The sequence below is a fragment of the Anolis carolinensis genome, chromosome 2, assembly GCF_035594765.1.
Source record: "Anolis carolinensis isolate JA03-04 chromosome 2, rAnoCar3.1.pri, whole genome shotgun sequence".
Taxonomy (NCBI): Eukaryota; Metazoa; Chordata; class Lepidosauria; order Squamata; family Dactyloidae; genus Anolis; species Anolis carolinensis.
This window is the reverse complement of record NC_085842.1, coordinates 320,061,243-320,085,422: the sequence shown is the minus strand read 5'-3', so window position 1 is coordinate 320,085,422 and position 24,180 is coordinate 320,061,243. Positions and strand designations below refer to the sequence as shown.

Below are 24,180 nucleotides of genomic sequence, written 5' to 3'. Positions count from 1 at the left end.
GGGTAGTCACAGACCCATGGAATGAAACGTGTTGCGACTCATCATGATCCCCATGCAGAACAACAAATGTCAATAACTAGGCATTGAGCAACAAATGTCAATAACTAGGTATCATTGCACAGTGAGAACGCACAACACATAAAAACAAGGAACAGATGAATATGCTGTTGGCACAAATCCACTTCCACTGTTATCAGAAAAATACATCTGTGACACCATGGCATCATTTTTGGCCCCAAACACTTTGCATGACTAATAGCTGTCTTGTCCCTAACATGCATCCCAGCCACAGTTCTACTTACAACATAGTTGCAGATATTTAGATATGTGGTGGTGATGTTGTCGTGTTTTTCATAGTCAAAGATGTCAAAGGGCATGTTAGTCCACTTCAGGAAGACGGCACAGCTGCGGAGGGCTCCCCGGGCGGCCTAAGCGATGAAATAGAGGAAGGGTTAGCAGGTCCAGTGCTATGGCTACTTCTTGAAATGGAGCCTCAGAAAGAGTTCTCCAGAGATGATTCATTCACTCTGAATGGGGTTTCCGCCCTCCTAACAGGGAAAATCCCACTAGTGTCTTGGAAGAGGCAGTTCGTGTTGAACTGCAACATCACAGAATGGCAAGTTCCTTTCTGTGATTGCATATATGCAGAGCAGCTTTTCCAGGACAACTTCCCTGGGACTGTATGCTCTCCAGGTATACTGGATGGCAACTCCTATCATTGCAAACCAGCGCATTAACTGGCTATGTTGGTCATGGGCAATAAATGTTCATCTTGGATGGGCCGGGCTGTGTCGCAGCTGATTAATAGCCAGCTGTAATAAATCCTACTGACCGAGAGTAGCCAGTCCGGGTTGGATTGAGCGCCTGACTGTTAAATAGCCTAGCTCATTATTAACCCAAGCAACCCGAAAGACAGTTGCACCTGTCAAGTAGGAAATCTAGGTATCGCTTTATGTGGGGAGGCTAATTTAACTAATTTACGACACCATAAAAACGTCAAGCAGCATGCATAAGAATGAGGAAGGACTCTATCAAGGACTCGGTGTCACAGTGGATGATGAAGCAGCAGCTCCCCCTGTGGCTGGAATCGAGCATGACTACCTCATGAAGCTGGAAAATATTAAATTGCCTCTGTGTCTCTGTCTGTATGTCGCATGTCTAATGGCATTGAATGTTTGCCATGTATATGTACATTGTGATCCTCCCTGAGTCCCATTCGAAGTGAGAAGATTGGAATATAAATAAATAAATAAATACATAAATGAAAATAATGCCTTGACTCACTTCTCTGGTTGAAATGTCTGAAAGCTGGATTAAGAGGGGAACCAAGCTTCTAAAGACATCTTCTGTCACACTTTTCCTATGGATTTCTCTTACGCCTTTCAATAGGATCCCAAAGAGGATAATGGCGGAACGACGCAATTCAACGTCATCCTGGGAAGAGAGAGAAAAAGGGATTTAAATGGCAGTCATTCCGAGTTCTTCGTACGGTAGCAAACTAATGTTTTTTAAAATGTATCTTTACATTTGGCTTTAATGGTACAAACATACAAGCCAGTTCTAATCAATGTGCAATGCAATTGCATGGACCTCACAGACTTGAGCTGATTTTAGGATGCTCTCAATTGTATGGCACGTTCTCTTGGTGCCCGAAAGGAGAGTAAGGTAAAGGTAAAGGTTTCCCCTGACATTAAGTCAGTTTGGTGCTCATCTCCATTTCTAAGACAAAGAGCCAGCATTATCCAAAGACACCTCCAAGGTCATGTGGCCGGCATGACTGCATGTAATGCCATTACCTTCTTGCCAGAGTGGTACCTATTGATCTACTCACATTTGCATGTTTTAAAAATGCTAGGTTGGCGGAAGCTGGGGCTAACAGTGGGAGCTCACCCCACTCCCTGGAACTGAACCGCTAAACTTTCGGTCAGCAAATTCAGCAGCTCAGCAGTTTAGCCCGCTGCGTCAACAAAACCCCGAGAAGAGAGTATCAGTATCCAAAATGACCTTAACAGATGAGAAAGCTGGGCCAAAATTTCAATAGGGAGAAATGTATAGTATGATTAATACTCATATACACTCTTAGGAAGAAAAAAAATGAAATGCACAGATATGGGATGGGTGAGGCCTGGCGTGAAAACAGTCAGGGTAACAAGGAGTCTAAGTGGATCACAGTCTGGACATGAGCCAACAATGTGATGCGGCAGCTAAAAAGTCAACGTGCTTCTAGGCTGCATCAATAGGAACTTAGTACTAGAACTTAGTATCTCAGCTGAGGGAAGTCAGAGTCCTATTCTGTTCTGCTTTGATTAGATATCACCTGGTTTTAGGTTTTCCAGCATGACTCTATGGTCAACTTTTGTTGAAAGCTGACCACACAATAGGCATGGGCCAACTTTGGTCCTCCAGATGGTTTGGACTTCAACTGGAACAATAACCCTGTGTCCAGAATTGGAATAATAACCCTGTGTCCAGTTCTGGGCAAAGCCATTCAAGAAGGTCGCCAGAGAAGGGTCACACAATGGTCCAAGTTTTGGAAGCCAAACCCTATGAGGAGCAGGTGAGGGAGATTCCACCTGAATATTAGGAAGAACCTGTCACACCTCAGGTTAGCTTCACCTTGCTAAAGACACCAGACTGCACACCAAATATAGTCTTTTGTAGTTTATTAAGAAATAGGGAATAGATAGTTCATGAAAGGCAAAAGTTCAGTTCTAAAAGATAGTTACAAAAACAAGGATGTAAGAACAAATCCATGGAAACATTAGGCATGAAACAAGGTTCTTAAAATGAAACCAAAGTCCCAGAAACGAGGATACACCCAGACTATAAGATAATACAGGAGAGCAGACTTGGTTCTTGATTCAAGTGAGGAAATTGCTTTGATGAAGATTTCCCTCTCAGCAGACTGTTTTAATAACATAACATGAAGGCATTTCTTTGCCCTGTGAACTCCCTCTTATTTGCTATTCTGAGACTTCTGCGCAACCCCCGAAATTCCAAACAACTAGCCCGATCTAGAGAAGTGGCCTCTGTTGGGTGGGCTTGTATTGTGCCTTTCCACCTGGGAGAAGAGGATTGGACAGGATAGTCCCTGCAGTCTCTTCAACTCTATCATTCTAGAATTCCCTTATCATGATGACAGAATTCCATCCAATGTTATTGGGCTACATCCCTGGCCCAGATGAAGCCCACATTTCTCTCACGATAGTGGACTTACATCACTCATGAGTTTGGAGAGGTGAGGGATAAGACCGGTCCCCGCGCACCCAAATTCCTCGATATCCAAGTGTTGGTACATATACTGGATGGACTTGAAAGACTCTTTGGCAATATTCCGGTCGGAATCGAAAGCACAGTTGATCAAGGGGGCGAGAAGGGGCTCCAAGGCCTCATCCTGAAGGAAGGAAGGAAGGAAGGAAGGAAGGAATGAAGGAAAGATGCAGGTGGTTAGGCACAATTGTTACAAAGCACAAAGAATATGGATATATGGACACTCCTGTTTGCACCCTCAAAGTGTAATATAAGGAGCAGATCTATACATATGAATACCAGAAGTATGAGGGTTGAATGAAAAGTAATGTCTCCACCTTCGTAACTCCACAACAGATGACAGTCCTGGTCTGCGGTAGGTAATGGCTTGTTCAGTACACTCTTCTCTACAGTTCCATTTGGCGGGAAGCCTTAGCATTGAACGGTTGTGTTGTTAAAGTGTGAAGTAGGGAACCCTATGCAGACGGTCGGTCAAACAACATGCAGTCACTGAATTCTAGACAGCAGAAGGTGTCACCCCAAAGGAGATTCCTCAGAGAATGCAAGCTGTTTATGGGGATTGTGTTGATGTGAGTTCTGTGCATCTTTGGGCGAGTAAGTTTAAAGATGTTGAGTTAGGAACATCTGACTTGCGGGACAAAGAAAGAGTTGGACGTCCTGTGACAGCAACCACCGAGTTTCACAAGCAAAAGGTTGACAGATTGATTCAGGACGATCGTCGTATCACTCAGAGAGAAATTCCAAGCATAATTGGCATTTCACAAGAACGTGTGGGTCACATGAATACTTTGCTTGGCTATTGGAAGATCTGTGTACGATGGGGACTGTGAGACTCTGGTTGCGGAAACAGAGTGTCGACTTCTTCCGTGACGGCTTCAGAAACCTTGTTCATCGTTGGCAGAAATGTATCCAATTGTCTTGTGATTATGTGAAAAAGTGAATAGTGGTCTTTCAAGGGCACAGTCTAAGGATTATTTCTGTGCTTGATTTATTAAAATATTCCCATCCAAACCCAAGTAACAAAGGTGGAGGCATTACTTTTCATTCAATTCCTCGTACTACAGAAGTACTTAGTGACATCTCACTATCAGTGAAACATTGTTTATTATATGGGCATTACATGCAAGAAAGAAAAATATCAACTCACTTCTCCCCACCAGATGATATTACAAGAGCTTTCATTTGGATCAGTTATAGTTTCAAAGGCTAAGGCTAAGATTTTAAACTCAGCTCGAAAAACCAAACTTCAAACCAATAGTAGGATAGTCATATTTTGAGGACTATGTTTTGAATCAACTCGCAGAATTCCTAACAGCCGATAGGCTGTTAGGAATTGTGCGAGTTGAAGTCCAAAACACCTGGAGGGCCAAAGTTGGTCCATTTCTGTCATAAAATCACATTGGAGAACCTAGAGATTCCTATGGAGATGTTCTTTCTAGAAATCTCTAGGTCTTCCAACATATGTGGAAAAAATTGATTGGAGGACATAAAATTTGTGAATTTTCATCAAATTTGCGAACAATCAAGTCAAGACTTCAACTATGGAGATATGACTGTATAGCACATTGGAAAAATTATTAAGTTCTGTTTCAACCTCTGCCTTCAATCCCAAGAGCTCATCTTTTTTGCCTTATACATACAGTATATTCCTCTGGCTGTTGCACCTCAGGTTAGTTTCACCTTGCTGAACACACCAGGCTGTACACAGATTGAAGTCTTTTGTAGTTTATTAGGAAATAGAAATAAATAGTCTTTAAAAAGCAAAAGTAAAGATCCAAAAGATTGTTGAAAAACCAAGGCTATAAAGAATAATCCAAGAAATCCTTAGGCATAAAACAAGGTTCCATTAATACATGACATAGTCCCATGAACTTGAATACACAAATCTGCAGGATAATCCAAGAAAGCAAGAGCTGCTTCTAACTCAAACGAGACGTTGCTTTTGACAAAGATTTATCTCTCAGCACACTCTTTAATATTCCCTGCATAGCATGAACGCATTTCTTTGGCCTCTGACCTCTTTCTTGTTTGCTATTATGACACTCCTGCGAACCCGATATTCCAAACAGCCAGCTCGATCCAGAGATAGAATCATAGAATCATAGAATCATAGAATAGTAGAGTTGGAAGAGACCTCATGGGCCATCCAGTCCAACCCCCTGCCAAGAAGCAGGAAATCGCATTCAAAGCACCCCCGATGCCGTTTCATCAAGGCCAGACAGCTCGTTAGCAGCAGCCTCTGTCTGCATGCTATCTAGCTGAGAGCTGTACTCCTTTTGCACCTGGCTAGCTTTCTTTCTTATAATTATCAGTGACCTAAATCCAGATGTTCTCTCATTCCTGTTCTTTTTCCAGTGGTTAACAGCAGTTTGAGCTTATTTTCTTTCTGGTTCATAATCACCATCACCAGGCCACCGCCTCAGAAAAACTCCAGTATCATCAACACCAATCCCTGCCGTGGGAATGCCTCCCTGCTCCTCATCTCTCACAGCAGGGACACTCTGAACCTGAATTCCATAATCCCCATCAGAATCATCTTGAACCTGAATCCTATCATCTTGAACATCTGGAACCTGAATCCCACAATCCCCATCAGAGTCACTCTGAGACTCCAGCTGAGTCACAACACTGGCACCAAAAAGTATCCATCTCCCGGTGAGGGTCCCTTTCTTACCTCCAGAGGATGCTGAAGGAGGTGCCCCAGCCCTCGGATGCTGAAGAGCCGCATGAGGGGACAGCTTTGGTTCATCCACTCTCGGATGACGTCCAGGATGTCTTGCTTCACAAAGAAGAGGCCTATCTCTGGGTGATAAAGGAGCTGAGGAACAAATTAGAGACAGAGGATGGATCTGTAAAGGAATATATGATAAGGTTTCGGGGGGAAACAAACAACCCCACTGGGTAGGTGGATGAGTTATATTTTCCTCCTTCTATCACGTTCTCCCAATGCTGCGCATGGGACTGATTGTCTCAAGGCAAGCAAATTAATCAAACCAAAACACTGCAGGGTCTTGATCAGTAGTTAGCAGAGATTTACTGCACAGCTTCCGACCTTATGCCGCTCACTGTTTTGATAAGAAAATGTTTTAACTCTGGTTTTCTTCCAACTCACCGTGGAGGCTTTGATCTTGACACGTTGCTTATGTACACAGACATCAGGATCTCCTGATGTCCTATCAGTATATATGGAGATGTACTCACGAGTAATGTACAGCAAGAAGCGAAACACATGGCAAGAGAGAGAGCAAAAGCCAGCCACTTACTTTTATACCCATTGGCTTCTAGTCATAAACCAGGAACAAAAGGAAATGATAAAATTGTCATCATGCCTATCACATGCCTATTGGGGCCGGGCTGTGGCGCAGCTGGTTAAGTAGCCAGCTGCAATAAATCACTCTGACCAAGAGGTCGTGAATTCGAGGCCAGTCCGTATCGGGGTGAGCACCCGACAATTAAAATAAAAAATAGCCCCTGCTCATTGTTGACCTAAGCAACCGAAAGATAGTTGCATCTAGTAGGAATTTAGGTACTGCTTTGCGGGGAGGCAAATTTAACTAATCTATGACACCATAAAATTTGGCCAGCAGTGTTTGGAATGAGGAAGTATCCATGGACTCGGCGTCACAATGGATGATGAAGCAGCTGCTCCCCTTGTGGCCGGAATTGAGCATAACCTCAGGAAGCTGGAAGCTGGAGAAGGTTAAATTGCCTCTGTGTTTCTGTCTCTGTCTCTATGTTTATATGGCATTGAATGTTTGCCATTATATGTGCACATTGTGATCCGCTCTGAGTCCCCTTCGGGGTGAGAAGGGCGGAATATAAATACTGTAAATAAAATAAATATCAAACTCCTTTAGCCTGTCCCTTCAGTTCCACTTTCTGTGGATGTGTGTGACCACATGTCCATTGGAACTGTATTTTTCCACATGTAATGCACAATGGAGTTACAGACAATATATTTCTATCGGACATAGCATTATCCACCTAACATAAGGTGTGTCCAACATTTTGGGCAAAATAATTTAGTGAATCCGGGAGAAATTATGGTCTAACAATAGTACATGTGGAAATAGGATGCAATAGATGCCTGAATTCAATTTTACCTGTTGAAATGAACCTTATTGAAATGCCTTGTTCATATCTTTCTTGCTCCTTCCGTGAAACTCTAGAATAACTTTAGGCAGAAGAATATCATAGAATCACCCAGAGGACCTAAAAAATCCCTAACCAGATATATTTTTTCAAGTGAACGTATTTGTATGGATTCATGGGCATAAAGGTATTATTATTATTATTATTATTATTATTATTATTATTATTATTATATTTATGTATGCCCTGCTTTATCTCTCCTGCAGGAGACTCAAAGCGGCTTAACAAAAAATTACCAGCATACAATTTAAAATATATAAATATGCAAACATTAAAACAGGATTAAATATAAACAGTATTAAAGAATTCCCATTTAAAAACCATTAAAACATGTTCCAATTTAAAGACCGCAGCATCCCCTGAATTGATCTTTAAAACTTTCATACTGTACTATGTGAAGTAATCTAAAAAGAAAGTACATATAAGTTGGTATGTAGATGGTATCTAACTCCTAAAATGTTGCAAAAATTGCATCAAATCAATTTCTGGGTTATCAGGATAAGGAGGGTTCATTCTTTTATATGTGGTAGACTTTCAAGAAAGGGTAACTTTTTAACAAGAATTGGATTTAAGATATTCCTTTGTGGTCTCATTTCTTGTGAATCTAGAAAAGACTCATACCTGCTTTTCTCAATGACTCATAAGCGGGAATGGGGTGGAGGAGACTTAATCACCAATGTGCTGTGAATCAACTTTGGGTTTTGTTCTAGACCTTAAAAACCCACTCCAAGGTGTTATGGTGGTTAGGTTCAGCCCCTTGGAGAACTCTGTAATGAAGTATGAGTTTTGTATTCATGTTTGTTGTGTTTAACTATGTGCTTGTGGTTTGGTTGGGTAGGTGTGAGATGGCGGCAGCCATTTAGTGGTTCTCCTCTGAGGCAGTTGCCATGGAGATGTGGGCGGAGCCATCCGCCGAGGGGAGAAGAAGTGAAGAGGTTTTTAAAAGTGAAGCCTCAGTCTGTGCTCTGATGAGGCGCAGGGAAGATTGATTCCAGGTTGATGGGATCAAGGAGACTCAATTGTTCATTTCGAGTCGGTTTTAAATAAGTTTGGTGACTTATTTAATGTAGTCTGTGTCCTGGAAAGGCACAGAGAATCTGTGATAGTATATCACAGGGGTGACTGTGGTTTGAAGTCACTGGATAGTCCAAATTTCAGACTTTGGGAACCAATCCCAGCTGGACTCACAGAGATCCATTGAAGTAACAATTTAAAAGGAGCAGAGGAAGAGGTTTTAACTACTTTAAGTAAAAGAAGTGATACTTTAGAGTTTGATTAATCTCATTCTAGTATTGTAACTGTTAATAAGAATACCTCTAAGTGAAACATCTTTTGTAACCACCAAGCTTGTGCCTGAATAAACTTGATATTGTTCTTTTTACATCAAAGCCTCTGTCGTCTATAGACTCCCTCAGCACAATTGCGCTACCATTTTAATACTGAATAAAGTAAAAGGCTTCCTCTGAGCTATTGGGTGGTTGAGCACTTTTATAATCTAAAGGTGTCTCTCCATACAGTGGTGGCTGCATTTCCACTAATCGGTGGCAGTTATCTTTTCTTATTTGGGACATCTATTCGTTATTAATTGGGTCTTCTAGGTTACCCTCCTTCACAAACTCCAATGAAACACAGAATGGATTCATTGCACCATTGGTGTGGAAACTACCAACTGTGGCTCCTTCTACACTGCCATATAATCCAGGTTATCAAAGCAGATAATCCACATTATCTGTTATGAACTGGATTATCTGACTCTAAACTGCCATATAATCCAGTTCAAAGCAGATAGTCTGGGTTTTATATGGCAGTGTACAAGGAGCCTGTCTCAACCTATAGGAGACTTTTCTAGTCTCTCAATGGATCCCACTATCTTAGGTATGAAATTAGTAAGATTGCTAATATAGTATGATCCCTGTATCTGTGGGGGATGCATTTCGGGCGTGTTCCAGCTCTCTACAAGAAGAGGTTTCCAATGTTTGAATATGTTGGTAGATCATGGTGTAGTAATCTTCCAATGCTGGTGCCAATTGGTTCTTCAAGAGAATCACATCCCACACTGGGTGCTCTCCCGTGACCTCACATGATGCATTGCTCTCATTGGTGGGACACAGAAGAGGATCTGCTGGTTGGGACTGCTGAAAATTGTGTTGTGTGCCATCCACTCATGGCTTCCAGAAAGCATGTATGCATGACGATCTTTCAACTCTCACCTCAGTGAAGAATGCCATGCCAACGATCCTCTCCTTCACATTAGTGCGCCGGAGGTATCCGTTAGCCTGTTTGAACGTCATCTTGATGTGCACCTTGGTGAAGGCAAACAAAGTCCTGAAACATTGAATATCCAGAACAGAAGAGGGTCACAAGTCTGGCAGTTGGTGAGAAAGAACTTATGGGTCTCCTAGATCTACAGCATGAATGGACCTGTTCATCAGTCACTCCTTCCTTCCTTCCTTCCTTCCTTATTTATTTATTTATTTATTTATTTATTTATTACAATATCGATATCCCGCCCTTCTCACCCAACAGGGTACTCAGGGCGGCTAACAATAAAACGCATATATAAAAATTATACAGTGCAATATAAATCAGTTAAAAAAATATTATTAACTTACATCAGTATTCATAAAACACATTATAAAATACAGGTAGGCGTGTTCAGTTCAAAAAACTGGGTCTGTCGATTGAGTTCCAGAGTACATGATAATAATTAATGCTGCCAATTATTATTCAAAAGCCTGGCCCCATAACCAAGTTTTAACCTTCCTACGCATGCATCCTTCATGCATACATTCATTCCATCAATTTATACGCTGCTTTTCATAAGATCCCAGAACAGGTTATCAAAAATATCAAAACCACAAAGTACAATAGATGTCTTACAAAACAAAAAAGCACCAGTAATTCATGTACTGTTATATACACATATCAGGAGCCCCTTAGCCAGATGATAAGGTACCTTTTGGATTGGTATTTGGTTGGTGCTTCTTGCATATTTGATATTTGATGCATATCACTCTGCGGAAGACCACATCATGGCATTTTTAATGCTGGATGTATTTTTCTTAATGTGAGATGATAAACAGACTCAATTTTTCCCAAGACTGAAGGGCCATCAGATAAGAGAAAGGTCTAGACCTGCATCCAACAATTAGTCCTATCTAAAGTAGACCACTGAATGAATAAGAAATTTGTAAGTCAACTCTTATGTGAATGCCATTTGCTTGTTTTTTGTGCTGTCAAGTCAGTTTTGACTAATGGCAATCCTATGAAGGAGAGACCATCAAGATACCTTTTTCTTCATATCCCTGTTTAGGTCTTACAAACTCAGGGCAAGACATGGCTTGCTTGACTAAGTCAATCTACCTTTCATGTAGACATCCTCTTTTGCTATTGCCCTCCATTTTATTAAGCATTATTGTCTGTTGTAGTGAATCCTATTTTTCTCAGGATGTATCCAAAATCTAATAACCTTAGTTGACTTCTAGTGAGATTTCATTAGGAGATTTTATTTATTCAGTGGGTATTATTCTGGTTTAAATGTGGTGGGGAAGAGTTCTATGGATCCCACAGACTTCTAGAAAGACAAATAAATATGGATCCAAAAGCAAAATGCAGTCTGGATTCTCCTTGGAAGCCAAGATGACTAAACTGAGACTCTTGTACTTGGCTGTATCATAAGACAGGGCTCACCAAAAAAGACACAAACGCTTGGGAAGAAGATAGTAGAAAAAGAAGAAGACTTCCTTACAAAGAAGGACACCATCATGGTTCTGAGTCTGCAAGACCTGAATAGAGCCGTCTATGACATGGTGACTTGGAAGTCTCTCATCCATGTAGTTGTCATAAGTTAATGTCAACTAGATAATGGTTAACAACAATAATTTAGTTGAGCCTAAAATTTGGATTTAAGTTGGTTTGAATCTGTGAAATGTTGGAAGGTATAGCTAAAGTAAAGGTAAAGGTTTCCCCTTGACATTAAGTCTAATTAAGTCCGACTCTGGGGGGTGGAGTTCATCTCCATTTCTAAGCTGAAGAGCCAGTATTGTCTGTAGATGCTTCCTAGGTCATGTGGCCATAGGCATGACTACATGGAGCACCATTACCTTCCTGCCAAAGCGGTACCTATTGATCTACTCACATTTGCAGGCTTTCGAACTGCTAGGTTGGCAGAAGCTGGGACTAGCAACAGGAGCTCATCCTGTCCAACAAATTTGAACTGCTGACTTTCTGGTCAGCAAGTTCTACAGCTTAGTGGTTTAACCCGCTACGGCACCGTGGCCCCAAGGTATAGCTAGTCAGCTGGAAATTTCCTACCTTGCTAGATGAAATAGACCTTCAAAGAAAGTCTCTTGATCCGCCAACATGTCCCAGCATCCTTGCAGCCCCAAAATGCTGTATTCCCGGATGTAGCCAGCGCATGCAATCAGGTTTTTCAGAGCCTGGATAGTAGTGCTGTTTCAGACGAAAGGACAAGTATCACCACAACAAAGCGGGAGCAAACTAATACATATGCTTATTTGTGACTTTTTGCAAGCTGAGCAACAAATCAATCAAATCGTGCAAAATGCAGGATTTTCCTTCCCTCTCCTATAGTTTTGAATGTATATTATTTTGTGATAATATAGATTGCTGGTGTTAAATACAATAAATAAATGAATATATTGAAACAAAATCCTGCAAAATGCAACCGTGTTGTAAATCTGTATACACCCTTCTCCTCTTGGAGCTGATTTCAAAAAAAAATGTTTCAAAACCAATTATAGAATTATGGCATTTTGTTTCTAAAGTGTTTCTAAAATGTTGTTAGTGAAAATTTCGTTATTATAACGAAAGTCACAAAAATTTGTTACTTTATCGTTATAGTAATTTCGCAAGTAGGGAAACTTCAGGGAATGCTTTCTTCCTCATTTTTACTGCTATTGGTAAAATTTGCTACATTGGTAGAACACACTTACCACTGTTAGCACATCAAGTTTAAGAATGTTTCACTTATTCACTGAGTTCTGAGAAATTTTCAAAGTTTATATAAACAATGTTTTTTTAACAAACTACAAGAGCTGTCTCCTTAAATTTTCTGAACCATGACACTAGGGCTGTGAGAGTCATGAAAAAAATGTTTCAAAACCAATTACAGAATTACGGCATTTCATTTCTAAAGTGTTTCTAAAATGTTGTTAGTGTAAATTTCGTTATTATAACGAAAGTCACGAAATTTTGTAACTTCTTCGTTATAGTAATTGCGCAATTGGGGAAACTTCAGGGGATGCTTTCTCCCTCATTTTTACTGCTATTGGGGGTAAAATTTGCTACATTGGTAGAACACACTTACCACTATTAGCCTATCAAGTTTAAGAATGTTTCACTTATTTGCGGAGTTTTGAGGAATTTGAATTTTTTTATAAACAACATTTTAAAAATAAACTACAAGAGCGGTCTCCTTGAATTTTCTGCCCCATGTGAGCCGCCCCGAGTCCCTGTGGGGAGATGGTGGTGGGGTATAAATAAAGTTTTATTATTATTATTATTCTGTACAGTGACACAAGATAACAGGGGATCATTCCTCCCAACTTTCAGAAATATTCATACATCTACTGATTTTAGGGAAGTTTTTAAAGTTTTGACAAAAACTTTTTTAAAAAAGCCACAACAGCTATCTCACTGAATGTCTCTCATATTAATCAATAGAACTTCCATGTAGAGATTTCTTCGCAGCCCGGCACGGAGATTTACTTACTTAAAGTATCAGCCAGTCCTCCTCTTTGCAGATTTAGCCATTCATTGGAATTCTGGTGGGTTGCTGTGACGGAGGGACACATCTCTCCCAATTCTGATTGGGGCTTCCTGATGCTGAACAGAATTCTGGGAAATGTAGTTTAGGGCAGGGCCTTTTGCATTCTCTGGCATATGACTCATCACCTTCCCAAACTATGTTTCCCAGAATTCTGTGCTTTCTCAGTCTCTTTCCTAGCAAATTCTGCTTTCTCCCTGCTGCTCCCTTTTCCTAATAGCGAGAAGCCATTAAATTAAAGAGGAATGCAGCCTTTTGGGCTTTGCTTTGGCTTGCTTGCGCTGAAAACAAAACTAATTGTGGGAGGCTTCTGAGGTTTACAGAATTCAAATGAAAAAGTATTGGGTAAGTTTCAATTCTTAATTTTTTGGCACAGATCACACCCATGCGTTAGGTATCGTGTCGTAAATAAGAATTTAACGAATGTGAATCTAACAAATTTGATCTGACAATGCATAAAGAAAATATTGCACATTCCTACTGCCTACCTCAGTGTGGTGGGTTGTCCAAGTGTCCTGGATCCTTTCCTGCCCGACCCAAGGACAAAGTAGATTTGGGTGGTCAGCGCCAGGAGCAGGTGGGGGAACTTGTTCTGCAGCGCATCAGAGGCCTCCGGCAAGGACAGGATCAGACACAGCGCATTGGTGGCCTAGCGATGGAACAGAAGGGAGAAGAGGAGTCAACAGAAGCTGAGGCATCATGGGTGCTGGTGTTATCCCTGGTGTCACCCGCATGAACCTCCTCCCTTACGAGGCCATGCCACAATAAGGCAGATAAAATTCCAGAAAATTTGATAAAATCAGTAACTGTAAAAAAACCCCACCAACAATGCAAAATAACACTGTATGTTTGTGGTGTGAACTGAAAAAACCCCATGGTTTGAAGCATTACTGTAATTGAACTAATACCACTATGTAACATGATTTTTGTTCCTGGATTATAAATGTCATTTCCCGATTGGTCCTATCATAAAGACATGGAAAAAGGTTTATTAAACCACAACACATTTTGCTATAGTTTGTCAATGAATAGCACAGGGAAGGGTTCACACTCCCATGATGTTTGCTTTGCTGTCTGTGCCCCTGTTCAGAAGATGCCACCTCACTTACTGTCCCTGCGAAAATTGGATTTTGAGAAATTTGGCTTGTTGCAGAAACAAGGATTGGAGATGGACCTTCCATGGAGACCCCTTTTCCCCCAAGATAGTAACTCTTTCAGGGGTGAATTTCCATTCTGAGGAGTAGATTTCTCTCCCTTTCTGTTGTCCCACCCCTGTTCTTAACTATGAGTTGTTTTTAATTTGGATGTTTGTAACTTGGGTACTGACTATATATATTCACTCCCAGAGGGGGGATTATTGTTAGTGATGGAGATGGGGGGAAGAACTTTAGGAAGAGATTGGAAAGTACGGAAAAGAAAAACAAAACATTATTATGACCATATTTATCCACACACAGAAATTCCAATCTCCAGAGAATGTCTTCATATATCTGAGATTTTGTCTGCAAGTTCTGTTACAATTGCAGCCAGAGGCAGTTCTTGCCACCTGACCATGAATATCGACAAATTACTTCCAATCTGCACATTTCAAAAGAGGAAAATTTTCCATTGAGATGATCTTTTGAGACCACCCAGAACCTTCTGATTGGATCTGGTTTTGGAAACCAAGCCCAGTCAAGCCTGGTTTGTTCTTGAATGCGAGGCAACCAGGAGGGAAGAGCAAGGATCTGAAATCCATACCCCCGAGGGGTTGGGTGGACAGCTGGCATTGCCAGGCAGAATCCCCCTGCCCTTGCCTGCCCCAACCAAGAAGGGCCGGTACCGCTATTGGCATGAGAGACTTGCTGTGCCGCCTGAATGTGACTTCCGAGAGCGGGTCTTCATCCTGCAACCGCTTGAGTAGGGGTCTGATAAGCTTGATGTTGGCATATGGATCGGAAACCAATGCCTTCCATATCTCTGCCACATTCCTGGGGGTCAGAAAAGGGAAAAGAAAAGAGAGGTGAGACCATTTTTATTTCTCTTGCCACCCATCTGCTTTGATATGGCAAAAGGACCGGAGGAGATCAGCATGGCCATCTCAGACTGATTTGGGGCATATTTCCTTTGATGGAGATGATCTGACTACAGTACATTTATGGTAAGGATGGGACTCATGCTGACCTCCAGGTCCTTGCCAAAAATGAGGAATGCTAGGAATTATAGTTCATTAGGACAAACCCATACTGTTTGAAGGGACCCCAAGGGCTGTGTAGTTCAAATCTCTGCCATGCAAGAATAGACATCTAAAGCACTCCTGAGAGGTGCCCATCCAACTTCTGTTTAAAGGCCTTCAAAATAGAAGCATCCAATACTCTACAAGGTGGTCTATTCCATTGTCAAGAAGTTCTTCCTAACATTTAGGTGGCATCTCTTTTCTTGTAATGTGAATTTGCTGCTCTGTGTTTTAATCTTTGTGGCATTACAAGGCCACCTGTTTCTCAACTCTGACTTAGGGTTTCAAACTACAGAGATCTGTGTCTGTGTTGGTAAGAATAGACGCCCAACCTCAACCCTGATTTATAGTCCCAAAAAGAAGAAAAAGAATCAGAATGACCCAAACAAGACAACCTAACTCCATAAAACTGCCAAGAGACAAACTCCAGCTATGGTTGAGTGCTCCAGCCAGTCAACTTATCTCTGTAAGGTAACCTCAGGGAGATGATGGAATAAAGAGAAAGATGGCCAGGGGCATGTGAGACCTAGCTGAGGTGATGTATGCCATGGAAAGGAACATCTTGAATGAAATAAAATGATAGCCATAAGGGAAGAGTTGAAGCAGTGGTTGAGGCAAAAAATAAAGCATGGCAGAATGCAGATAGAATCATACTTGGGGAAAATTAACCAAGCAGACCGATAGACAGAGAAGAAATCTAAGACTGTCTGGAATTTCAGAGGATATCAGCAACACAGAACTTGAAAGGACTTTGATAGATTGGTAGAAAGAAAATAACATTGAAATTGACATGCAGGACTTTGAGAGAGTTTACAGAATCTTCAGGCCCACAGCAGCAGCATCAGGGACAACAAGAGACATAGCTGTGATGTTTGCCAGGGAAAGACAAAAGGATTTAATTTATAAATCCCTGAGAAAGATAACAGACCTACAATTCAGAAGGAGAAGATCCTTGTGAAACAGAATTTTTGTGCAGAAACTCTGCAAGAAAAGTCCAAAATGAAATCATATGCCCAAAGACTATATAAGAAAAGAATAAAGTTCAGCTGGGGCTATCCTGCCAGCAAAATCATTTTCAAGGGTGGGAAATGCTTGAGAGCAAGGAACCTGGCGGAGGCAAAAAAAAAAAAACTGCCATCAGACTTGGGAATACAGCTGGATGATAGTGAAGGCCAAATGCAGAGTGAAGAAGATTTGAGTCTGAGCCCAGAACCAGGAACTTGGGCACAAGGCAGAGGAATCGGAAAAAGAACATGTTTGAACATCTCCAAGGAGAACCTAAATGTTAAAATGTTTAAAAGGATGAATCTCTGAAGGAAGATGTAACTGGGAGAAGGGGCTATAATAATGAATAATGTACGTAAAGAAATTCTAAGGGGGAGGGCAAGAATTTAGGGGGAAAGAGACAGGGAGTGAAAAATGTATTTCCACTGAAAAGTCCTGGTGGGGTGGGGAGGACCACACTTAAGCAAAACAAATATGAGCACAAAACAAACAAAATATTCTTAAAAGAAAATGATTAGAAAACTTAAGGTGATGTCTGACAGGAAAAAATGTCTATTAATGCAAATGGCTTATTCACAAATTTAAAAAGATGTAAACTAGGAAAGAGGTACTAGAATACTGTGCATTCAGGAATCTCAAAAAGCAAAAGGAGATAACAGACCACTGCTAGTATCATGGCAATGGAAAGTAATGGCAGAATCCAGAGGAACAAATAAGGCAAGAGGAGTTGCAACTGTAATGAATAAAATCTTCAATATTGAAATCCTGGATCAAATTAAAGACATGTGATGAAAATGTATTAAGAAGTAATGATAATAAAACCTGATTTGGAAGAAAAAAATAAGGCATCTAACTACACATATCAAGGCAGAGAAATGATATAGGGGTACCATCTGCCTTTTTTGGTGGAAATGGCCTTATTTTTAAAATGTCTGATATATGGTGACTGTATCTCAGGGTTCTCATGGGAAGATTTGTTCTAAGATCAGTCATTGCTTTCTTCTCAGGATTTGTTCAAGGTCAGCAAATGTCTTTCCATGGCTGAATGGAGAGCCAAACCCTTGTCTCTGGAGTTATAGTCCTAACACCCTACCACTAGACCAGTTTGGCTACTACAGACTGTACAGTACCTTTACTATTAATTTATTATTAATTCATTTTTGTATTCCCTTCTTTCAGTAAGGGACACTAGGGACTACCAAATTATTTAAAACAAAACTAATTTAAAACAATGCTTTTCTTGAGAGGGTTCAACAGCAAGCAGTGTCATAGTATTTCTTAGTGTTGTCCACTTAGTACATATCTGGCAGATAATTCCTAAGCAGGCTCAAGTACATTTAATCGTGATTGTCCACTTTTGCAGATCATTTCATAGGAGCCATAGAGTCCCACCCCTCCTGTTCCTGGGTCTGTGGCTTATATTTCTTTGGAAGAGATAATCATGGTCTGCAAGTGGAAGACAATAGGGAAAGTGGAAGTCTGCACTACAGTTGTATAGACTCAACCAAAGAAGCCACAGCTGCCCTGAATTTGCAATGCTGTTGATGAACAAAGTGTCTTGAAGTTTGATTCATATGAATATCTAGGAGTTGGAAGAGACCACAAGGTCCATCCAGTCCAACATCAGTCAAAGGGTGGAGGAAGGAGTGATGAAACAAGTTGGCAACTGGCTAAGCAGGTGGTTTGTGGCTCATGGACTGTGTTTAGCCATGGAGTCCCTAGCATCACAATGTAGGCAAAGTGCAGTCCCTGGATGGCAATTACTCCTCACCAGGTCTGTCTACTTCCAAGATCCTCGAGTGCTTTCTTTCCAGCTCAAAAAAAGAGAAGAAAAATATCCCAATATAGCCAAGAAAGTAATGGAATGGGAATATGGCAAAATTGCCCCCATATTTGTAAGAGGATGTAATATCCCTTTTGACATTGAGCACTGAGGTAGGGGACATGGATGCATTGGTCCATATTTCGGGCCCCATCTTGGTGGTTGAGTCAACTGGGGGATTGTGGTGGACATTTTAGGAAAAAATAACATGAGGGAGATGCTTGGTCCATCTCCTTGAGGCCCCTACTCATCACATTCCACTGAGCATTCCAGAAGGATGTCTACCACTCCGTTCAGGCGCTTGGAGGCTAAGCTGCACACCGCCTTCAGGGTCAATTCTTTGGTCAATGGGTCGTTGATCCGGGAGAGGTGGCTGTAGATTTCCTTGACAATCATGGGCAGCTGGAGGGAAGCAGAGAAGATCTGAACTAAGGAAACCTGTCTTCCCTCTCTCCTTGCTATAGCAGGTCTTTTCATGGACACATGGAGGTATCCCAAAGGACCATCTATAGTTCAAACCCACCAAAAGAAAAAAAAACAAAAACAAAACCCAATGTTGGTGCCACTTGGGCCTCTAAAGATAGTCAAATCCATAAATGGTGAATCACATGGCCCTCCCTTAAGTTACTGGACTACACTTCCCAGGAATCATATATATATATATATATATATATATATATATATATATATATATATATATATATATATATTGGACTGGGGGCCTAGAAGTAAGCAACAAAACTACATCCCCCAGAACCATGAAACTTGGCAACACAACCCACCATCCTTGCCCCTAGGTTCCGACAACAAAAAGAAAAGAAAAATAAAGTCCTAATTAGAGGGAGAGGAATAATTGTTTTTATCCAATTGCTGCCAGTTAGAAGGCTAAGGTCTGCCCACTTGGTCTCCTGGCAACCCACTCAGCCCAGGGCCTCTTCAATCAGGCCTCTTCCACACTGCCTATAAAATACAGATTATCTGATTTGAACTGGATTATATGGCAGTGTAGACTCAAGGCCCTTCCACACTTTCAAACCAGGAACATAAATTCTTCAAATGTTGTTATATAGCTAGGGCTGTTGGGAATTGCAGTCCAAAAATGTCCCTGCATTTCAGAAGGTTGGACTAGATGTGTGTTGCCATCCCTTCAAATTCATTCTGTGGAAATCAGGAGAGCAGTGTAGAGATGGGAAAAGAAATGAAAGTCTGAGAGTGGTAACTGTTTGGGAAATGTAGAAACTTGAAAATTTTTTGCCCACTTTGGAAGTAGGGTGAAGCCAAGATTCTGGTTTTTTGCTGGTGGAAGGTCACGTTTGACCATCATACGTTATGAGTGGGTTCTGGAGAAGACCAGGAAAATGATTCTGGGCAGTTTAGTGGCAACATGAAGGAGTTTTCCTGGTTTACCAGTTTGATTTTTTTACAGGAGCAGAACCAGTCCCAATATTACCCAATTGACTTTGCGATGCAAGTAAAAACTATTGCACAAGAAGGGACTGGATACCTCCTTGGACACAAAGCCAGTAAAATTACTTAAGCTGGTGCAATGAGGAAGACAGTTGGGGGATGAGCTCCTTCCTTCTACCTGGTCACCTTGACACCTCTGTTGATGCCAGGGTGGGATCAGGTGGAAACAGTGACCACCACATGGTCCAGTGAAGCTGATGCGGTCTTTGCCCAGCTGTTGCAGGTCCAGGAAAGTTCATGTGGTCACCTCCTATACTAGTATAGATTTGCCCTTTGTCTGAAGAAACAGCCACATAGATAAATAATATGCACTCCCCCAATTTCCCCTTGTCTCTTACATCCTCCATATCCATCCCACATTCTTCCAGGAAGGAGCTCAGGAGCAACCCTGCGGCCTGAGAAATAGCCTTGTCTTCGTTCATGAGATGGTCTATTGCCTTGAGCACAAGATCTGTGATCTGGCTGCTGGAGAGATGCTCACCAAAAGCCTGGAAGAGAGGAGAAAAGGAATCAGTGTGTCTGAGATGTTCCCTCTTCATTCTCCTTTACCTCCTCCTATGTTTTGATTGAAATTTCTAGACTCCAACAACTCACAAATGAAAACTAGGACACCAGTGGCCAAGCAACATCAGAGTGTGGTCAAGGTGGCAGAAGTTATCAAAAAAGAAGATTTGAGCCAGGAAAGGATACACCAGTTTGCTTTTGCCTGAACCTCCTGGGAAGGACAATATCCCATCTCATTTTTCCTCACTGCTGGTTCAATTGAGAAAAGACTACATTTATACGAGTGTTGAATGAAAAGTAATGCCTCCACCTTCATAACTCCTCAACAGATGGCAGTCCTGGTCTGCGGCAGGTCCTGGCTTGTTCAGTAGACTCTCCTCTACAGTTCCATTTGGCAGGAAGCCTTAGCATTGAACGGTTGTGTTGTTAAAGTGCAAAGTATCAAACCCTGTGCAGATGGTCAGTCAATGTGACTTAAGCAACATGCAGTCACTGAATTCTTGAGAGCAGAAGGTGTCACCCCAAAGGAGATTCCTCAGAGAATGCAAGCTGTTTATGGGGATTGTGTTGATGTGAGTTCTGTGCATCATTGGGAGAGCGAGTTTAAAGATGTTGAGGTGGGAACATCTGACTTGTGTGACAAACAAAGAGTTGGGCGTCCTGTGACAGTAACCATTGAGTTTCACAAGCAAAAGGTTGACAGATTGATTCAGGATGATTGTCATATCCCTCAGAGAGAAATTTCAAGCATCATCGGCATTTCACAAGAACGTGTGGGTCACATGATTGCTTTGCTTGGCTATCGGAAGATCTGTGCACAATGGGTCCTGTGAGACACTGGTTGCGGAAACAGTGTCGACTTCTTCCATGATGGTTTCAGAAAACTTGTTAATCGTTGGTAGAAATGTATCCAATTGTCTGGTGATGATGTGGAAAAGTAAATAGTGGTAGTTAAAGAGCACATTCTAAGTATTATTTCTGCATTTGATTTATTAAAATATTCCCATCCAAACCCAATTAACAAAGGTGGAGGCATTACTTTTCATTCAACCCTCACACATTGACCTCAACTGAAATTGCAACAGTTGAAGCACATTGAGATCAAAGGGGAAATGTGGAAGAAAAAGAGATAAGCTGGGACATTTGTTAGAGGATTGTTAGAGGGCCTGCCGTTACCTGCTTTCACCAAGAATGATACAATTTGAGAACATTCCCTATATCCGTCATCCAGAACTGTACCTGTGCCACTTTAGCAATATTGTTGTAAAAGACGGTAGGGCCAGAGATGAAGAAGTCTTCTCGAAGCCATTTCACCACGTTCCCTTTCTTATTCTTGTGCCTCTTCTCAATCTCCTTGGCTGAGCAATATCGTATTTGGAGTTGGAAATGGGAAACAGAAAACATAGATTTAGTTAATGGTTATTTCTATTCATGACTTCCTCACTGAGTGATGATGAGGACTATTTTAGCTTTTATTTAAATGGCTGAACCACAAACCTGTTTGCTCATTAAGATGTGCCAATAAATAATACAGATTTGGAAAGCTATGTAAGCTCCTGCTTTGGTTTAAATATATATACTTCATTGCTTTTATATGATACTAGCTTAGGTACCTGGAGATGCCCAGATTATTTGAAAAGGGCTTTGTTTGTTTTTGGACGTGAAGTAATATCACTTTGGTCATATGTTACACTATTTCTTAGAAAAAACCCTCAATCAATGCTTTTTTTTTTATGAATGCTCCCATTAGGAAATGCACAAGGATGTAAGTGAACTACAGTTCCCAAAAATCTTGGCTCAATCCTCCCAACACTCTGCCAGTATTCACAGTTGGCCATGTTGGGTCTGTGTGCCAAGTTTGGTCCAGATCCATCACTTGCTGGATTCAGTGTTCTCTGAATACTGGTGAACTATAACTCTCTGATGCCAAGGTCAATCACCTGCAAAGCCTGCCAGTATTCACAGCTGGCCATCTTGGGTTTGTGTGCCAAGTTTGGTCCAGATCCATCACTTGCTGGGTTCACTGTTCTCTGAATACTGGTGAACTATAACTCTCTGATGCCAAGCTGAATCACCTCAAGTTGTCAGTGTTGGGTCTGTGTGCCAAGTTTGGTCCAGATCCATCATTGGTGGGGTTCAGGGGGCTCACGGAATACAGGTGAACTACAACTCCCAGAGTTATAGGTCAATCACCCCAAAGTGCATCAGTATTCCCAGTTGGCCATGTTGAATTTGTGTGCCAAGTTTGGTCCAGATTCTTCATCAGATGGATTCAGTGTTCTCTGAACACGGGTAAACTATAACTCCTGGATGTCAAGATCAATCACCCCCAAACCCACCATTATGCAAATTTGGCCATGTTGGGTCTGTGTGCCAAGTTAGTTCCAGGTCCATCGTTGGTGGGGTTCAGAGGGCTCTTATATTGCAGGTGAACTATACATCCCAGTCCCTACAACTACTAAAAATCATGGTGAATTCTCCCCAAACCTATCTGTCTAGTACATAAGTTGCTGATCAATTCCTGTTTGCTGTGTGCTATAGGAAAGGGTAGGAAAGGGTTAAGAGAGAGGCAGTGGGCGGGATCATGCAAATGGAGAGAGAAAGGAACACTGGGGTGCGCTCACTGTAACCTGCAATGTCATGGGAGGGAGTGATTTGATGGCTGCACAGCACTGGGAACTATAGTCTGTCTGTGTGAATAGACACCTGTGCCACATACAGATTTTTACTTTTATTATGTGTATAGATTAATTATTGATGTAGTGGTTTGAGTGCTGGACTAAGGCTTCATCTGCACTGTAGAATTAATGCAGTTTGATACCAATTTATCTGCCATGGCCCAGTACTATAGAATCATGGGATCTATAGTTTAGTGAGGCAGAGACATTATAGTACTACAGTTCCTATGATGCCATAGCATCTAAGGTTGGAAAGATAAACCTTCCCTGTCAATTGTTCAGTACCTGGAAGATATAACTGCTTGAGCTATGATGTATCTACACTATGGAATTAATGCAGTTTGACACCACTTTAACTGCTTTGGCTCAATGCAATGGAATCTTGGGAGCTGCAGCTTTGCAAGGTCTTTAGCCTTCTCTGCCTGGTGCCTCACCAAACTTCACTACAAACATTGAGCCACAGCAGTTAAAGAGGAGCAAAACTGCATCAAAATCCGCAGTGCAGCTGCACCCTAACACTGTCACTACTTTGACGTATTCTATGCAACGAACAAGCTCCGGCAAGCCATTTCAAAGGCAATATAATCAGGGTTCCTTGGGAGGCAGGGAGCCAAGGTGCCGCTCCTTCTTTGGAGGCAGACTCCACTAATCGACACTACATGCTTGACAAGAAAAATCACGATTTCCCAGCATGCCCCTCACCCATTTTGCTCATGATGATGTAGTGCAGGTGATACATTGCCTCTGCTGCTACCTGGCCAATCTCCTTGACGCTGTCAGCAGTGTGGAGGGCCAACAGCGCCACCAGGTGTCCAAGCAGGGAAAACTCAGGCGACGTCTAAAAATGGAATTAAAACCAGACGGAGTAAGGGTCAGGCTTTTTAAATGCCATGTAATATGAATTCTCTCCTGCCACCCTAGCAGTTCAAAAACATGCAAATGTGAGTAGATCAATAGGTACCGCTCCGTCGGGAAGGTAACGGCGCTCCATGCAGTCATGCTAGCGGCCACATGACCTTGGAGGTGTCTACGGACAACGCCAGCTCTTCGGTTAGAAATGGAGATGAGCACCAACCCCCAGAGTCAGACACGACTGGACTTAACATCAGGGGAAACCTTTACCTTTACCTAATATGAATTCTAAGGTTGGTATACATAATATGAAGAAAAAGCTGATAAGGAGAAGACTCACAAATGGGACACTGAGGAAGGAGACAGAAGGCCTGATCCTTGCAGCCCAGGAGCAAGCCATCAGAACAAAGGCAATTAAGGCCAAGAT

The 24,180-nt window shown here is 41.6% G+C and overlaps 1 protein-coding gene across 1 annotated transcript in view; it reads right to left on the bottom strand.

The window, feature by feature from the left end:
- LOC134296802 (maestro heat-like repeat family member 5) overlaps positions 1–24,180 on the bottom strand; it is a 63,979-nt gene that overhangs the window by 7,077 nt on the left and 32,722 nt on the right. Inside the window, exons 14-25 of the mRNA XM_062972603.1 lie at positions 23,604–23,739; positions 21,463–21,581; positions 20,058–20,207; positions 18,500–18,654; positions 15,033–15,180; positions 13,699–13,859; positions 11,737–11,874; positions 9,633–9,747; positions 5,945–6,088; positions 3,218–3,394; positions 1,285–1,434; positions 303–428 (exon numbers count right to left, since the gene is read on the bottom strand). Of these exons, the coding sequence (XP_062828673.1) occupies positions 303–428; positions 1,285–1,434; positions 3,218–3,394; positions 5,945–6,088; positions 9,633–9,747; positions 11,737–11,874; positions 13,699–13,859; positions 15,033–15,180; positions 18,500–18,654; positions 20,058–20,207; positions 21,463–21,581; positions 23,604–23,739 (1,719 nt within the window). The remainder of the gene's footprint in view (positions 1–302; positions 429–1,284; positions 1,435–3,217; positions 3,395–5,944; positions 6,089–9,632; positions 9,748–11,736; positions 11,875–13,698; positions 13,860–15,032; positions 15,181–18,499; positions 18,655–20,057; positions 20,208–21,462; positions 21,582–23,603; positions 23,740–24,180) is intronic.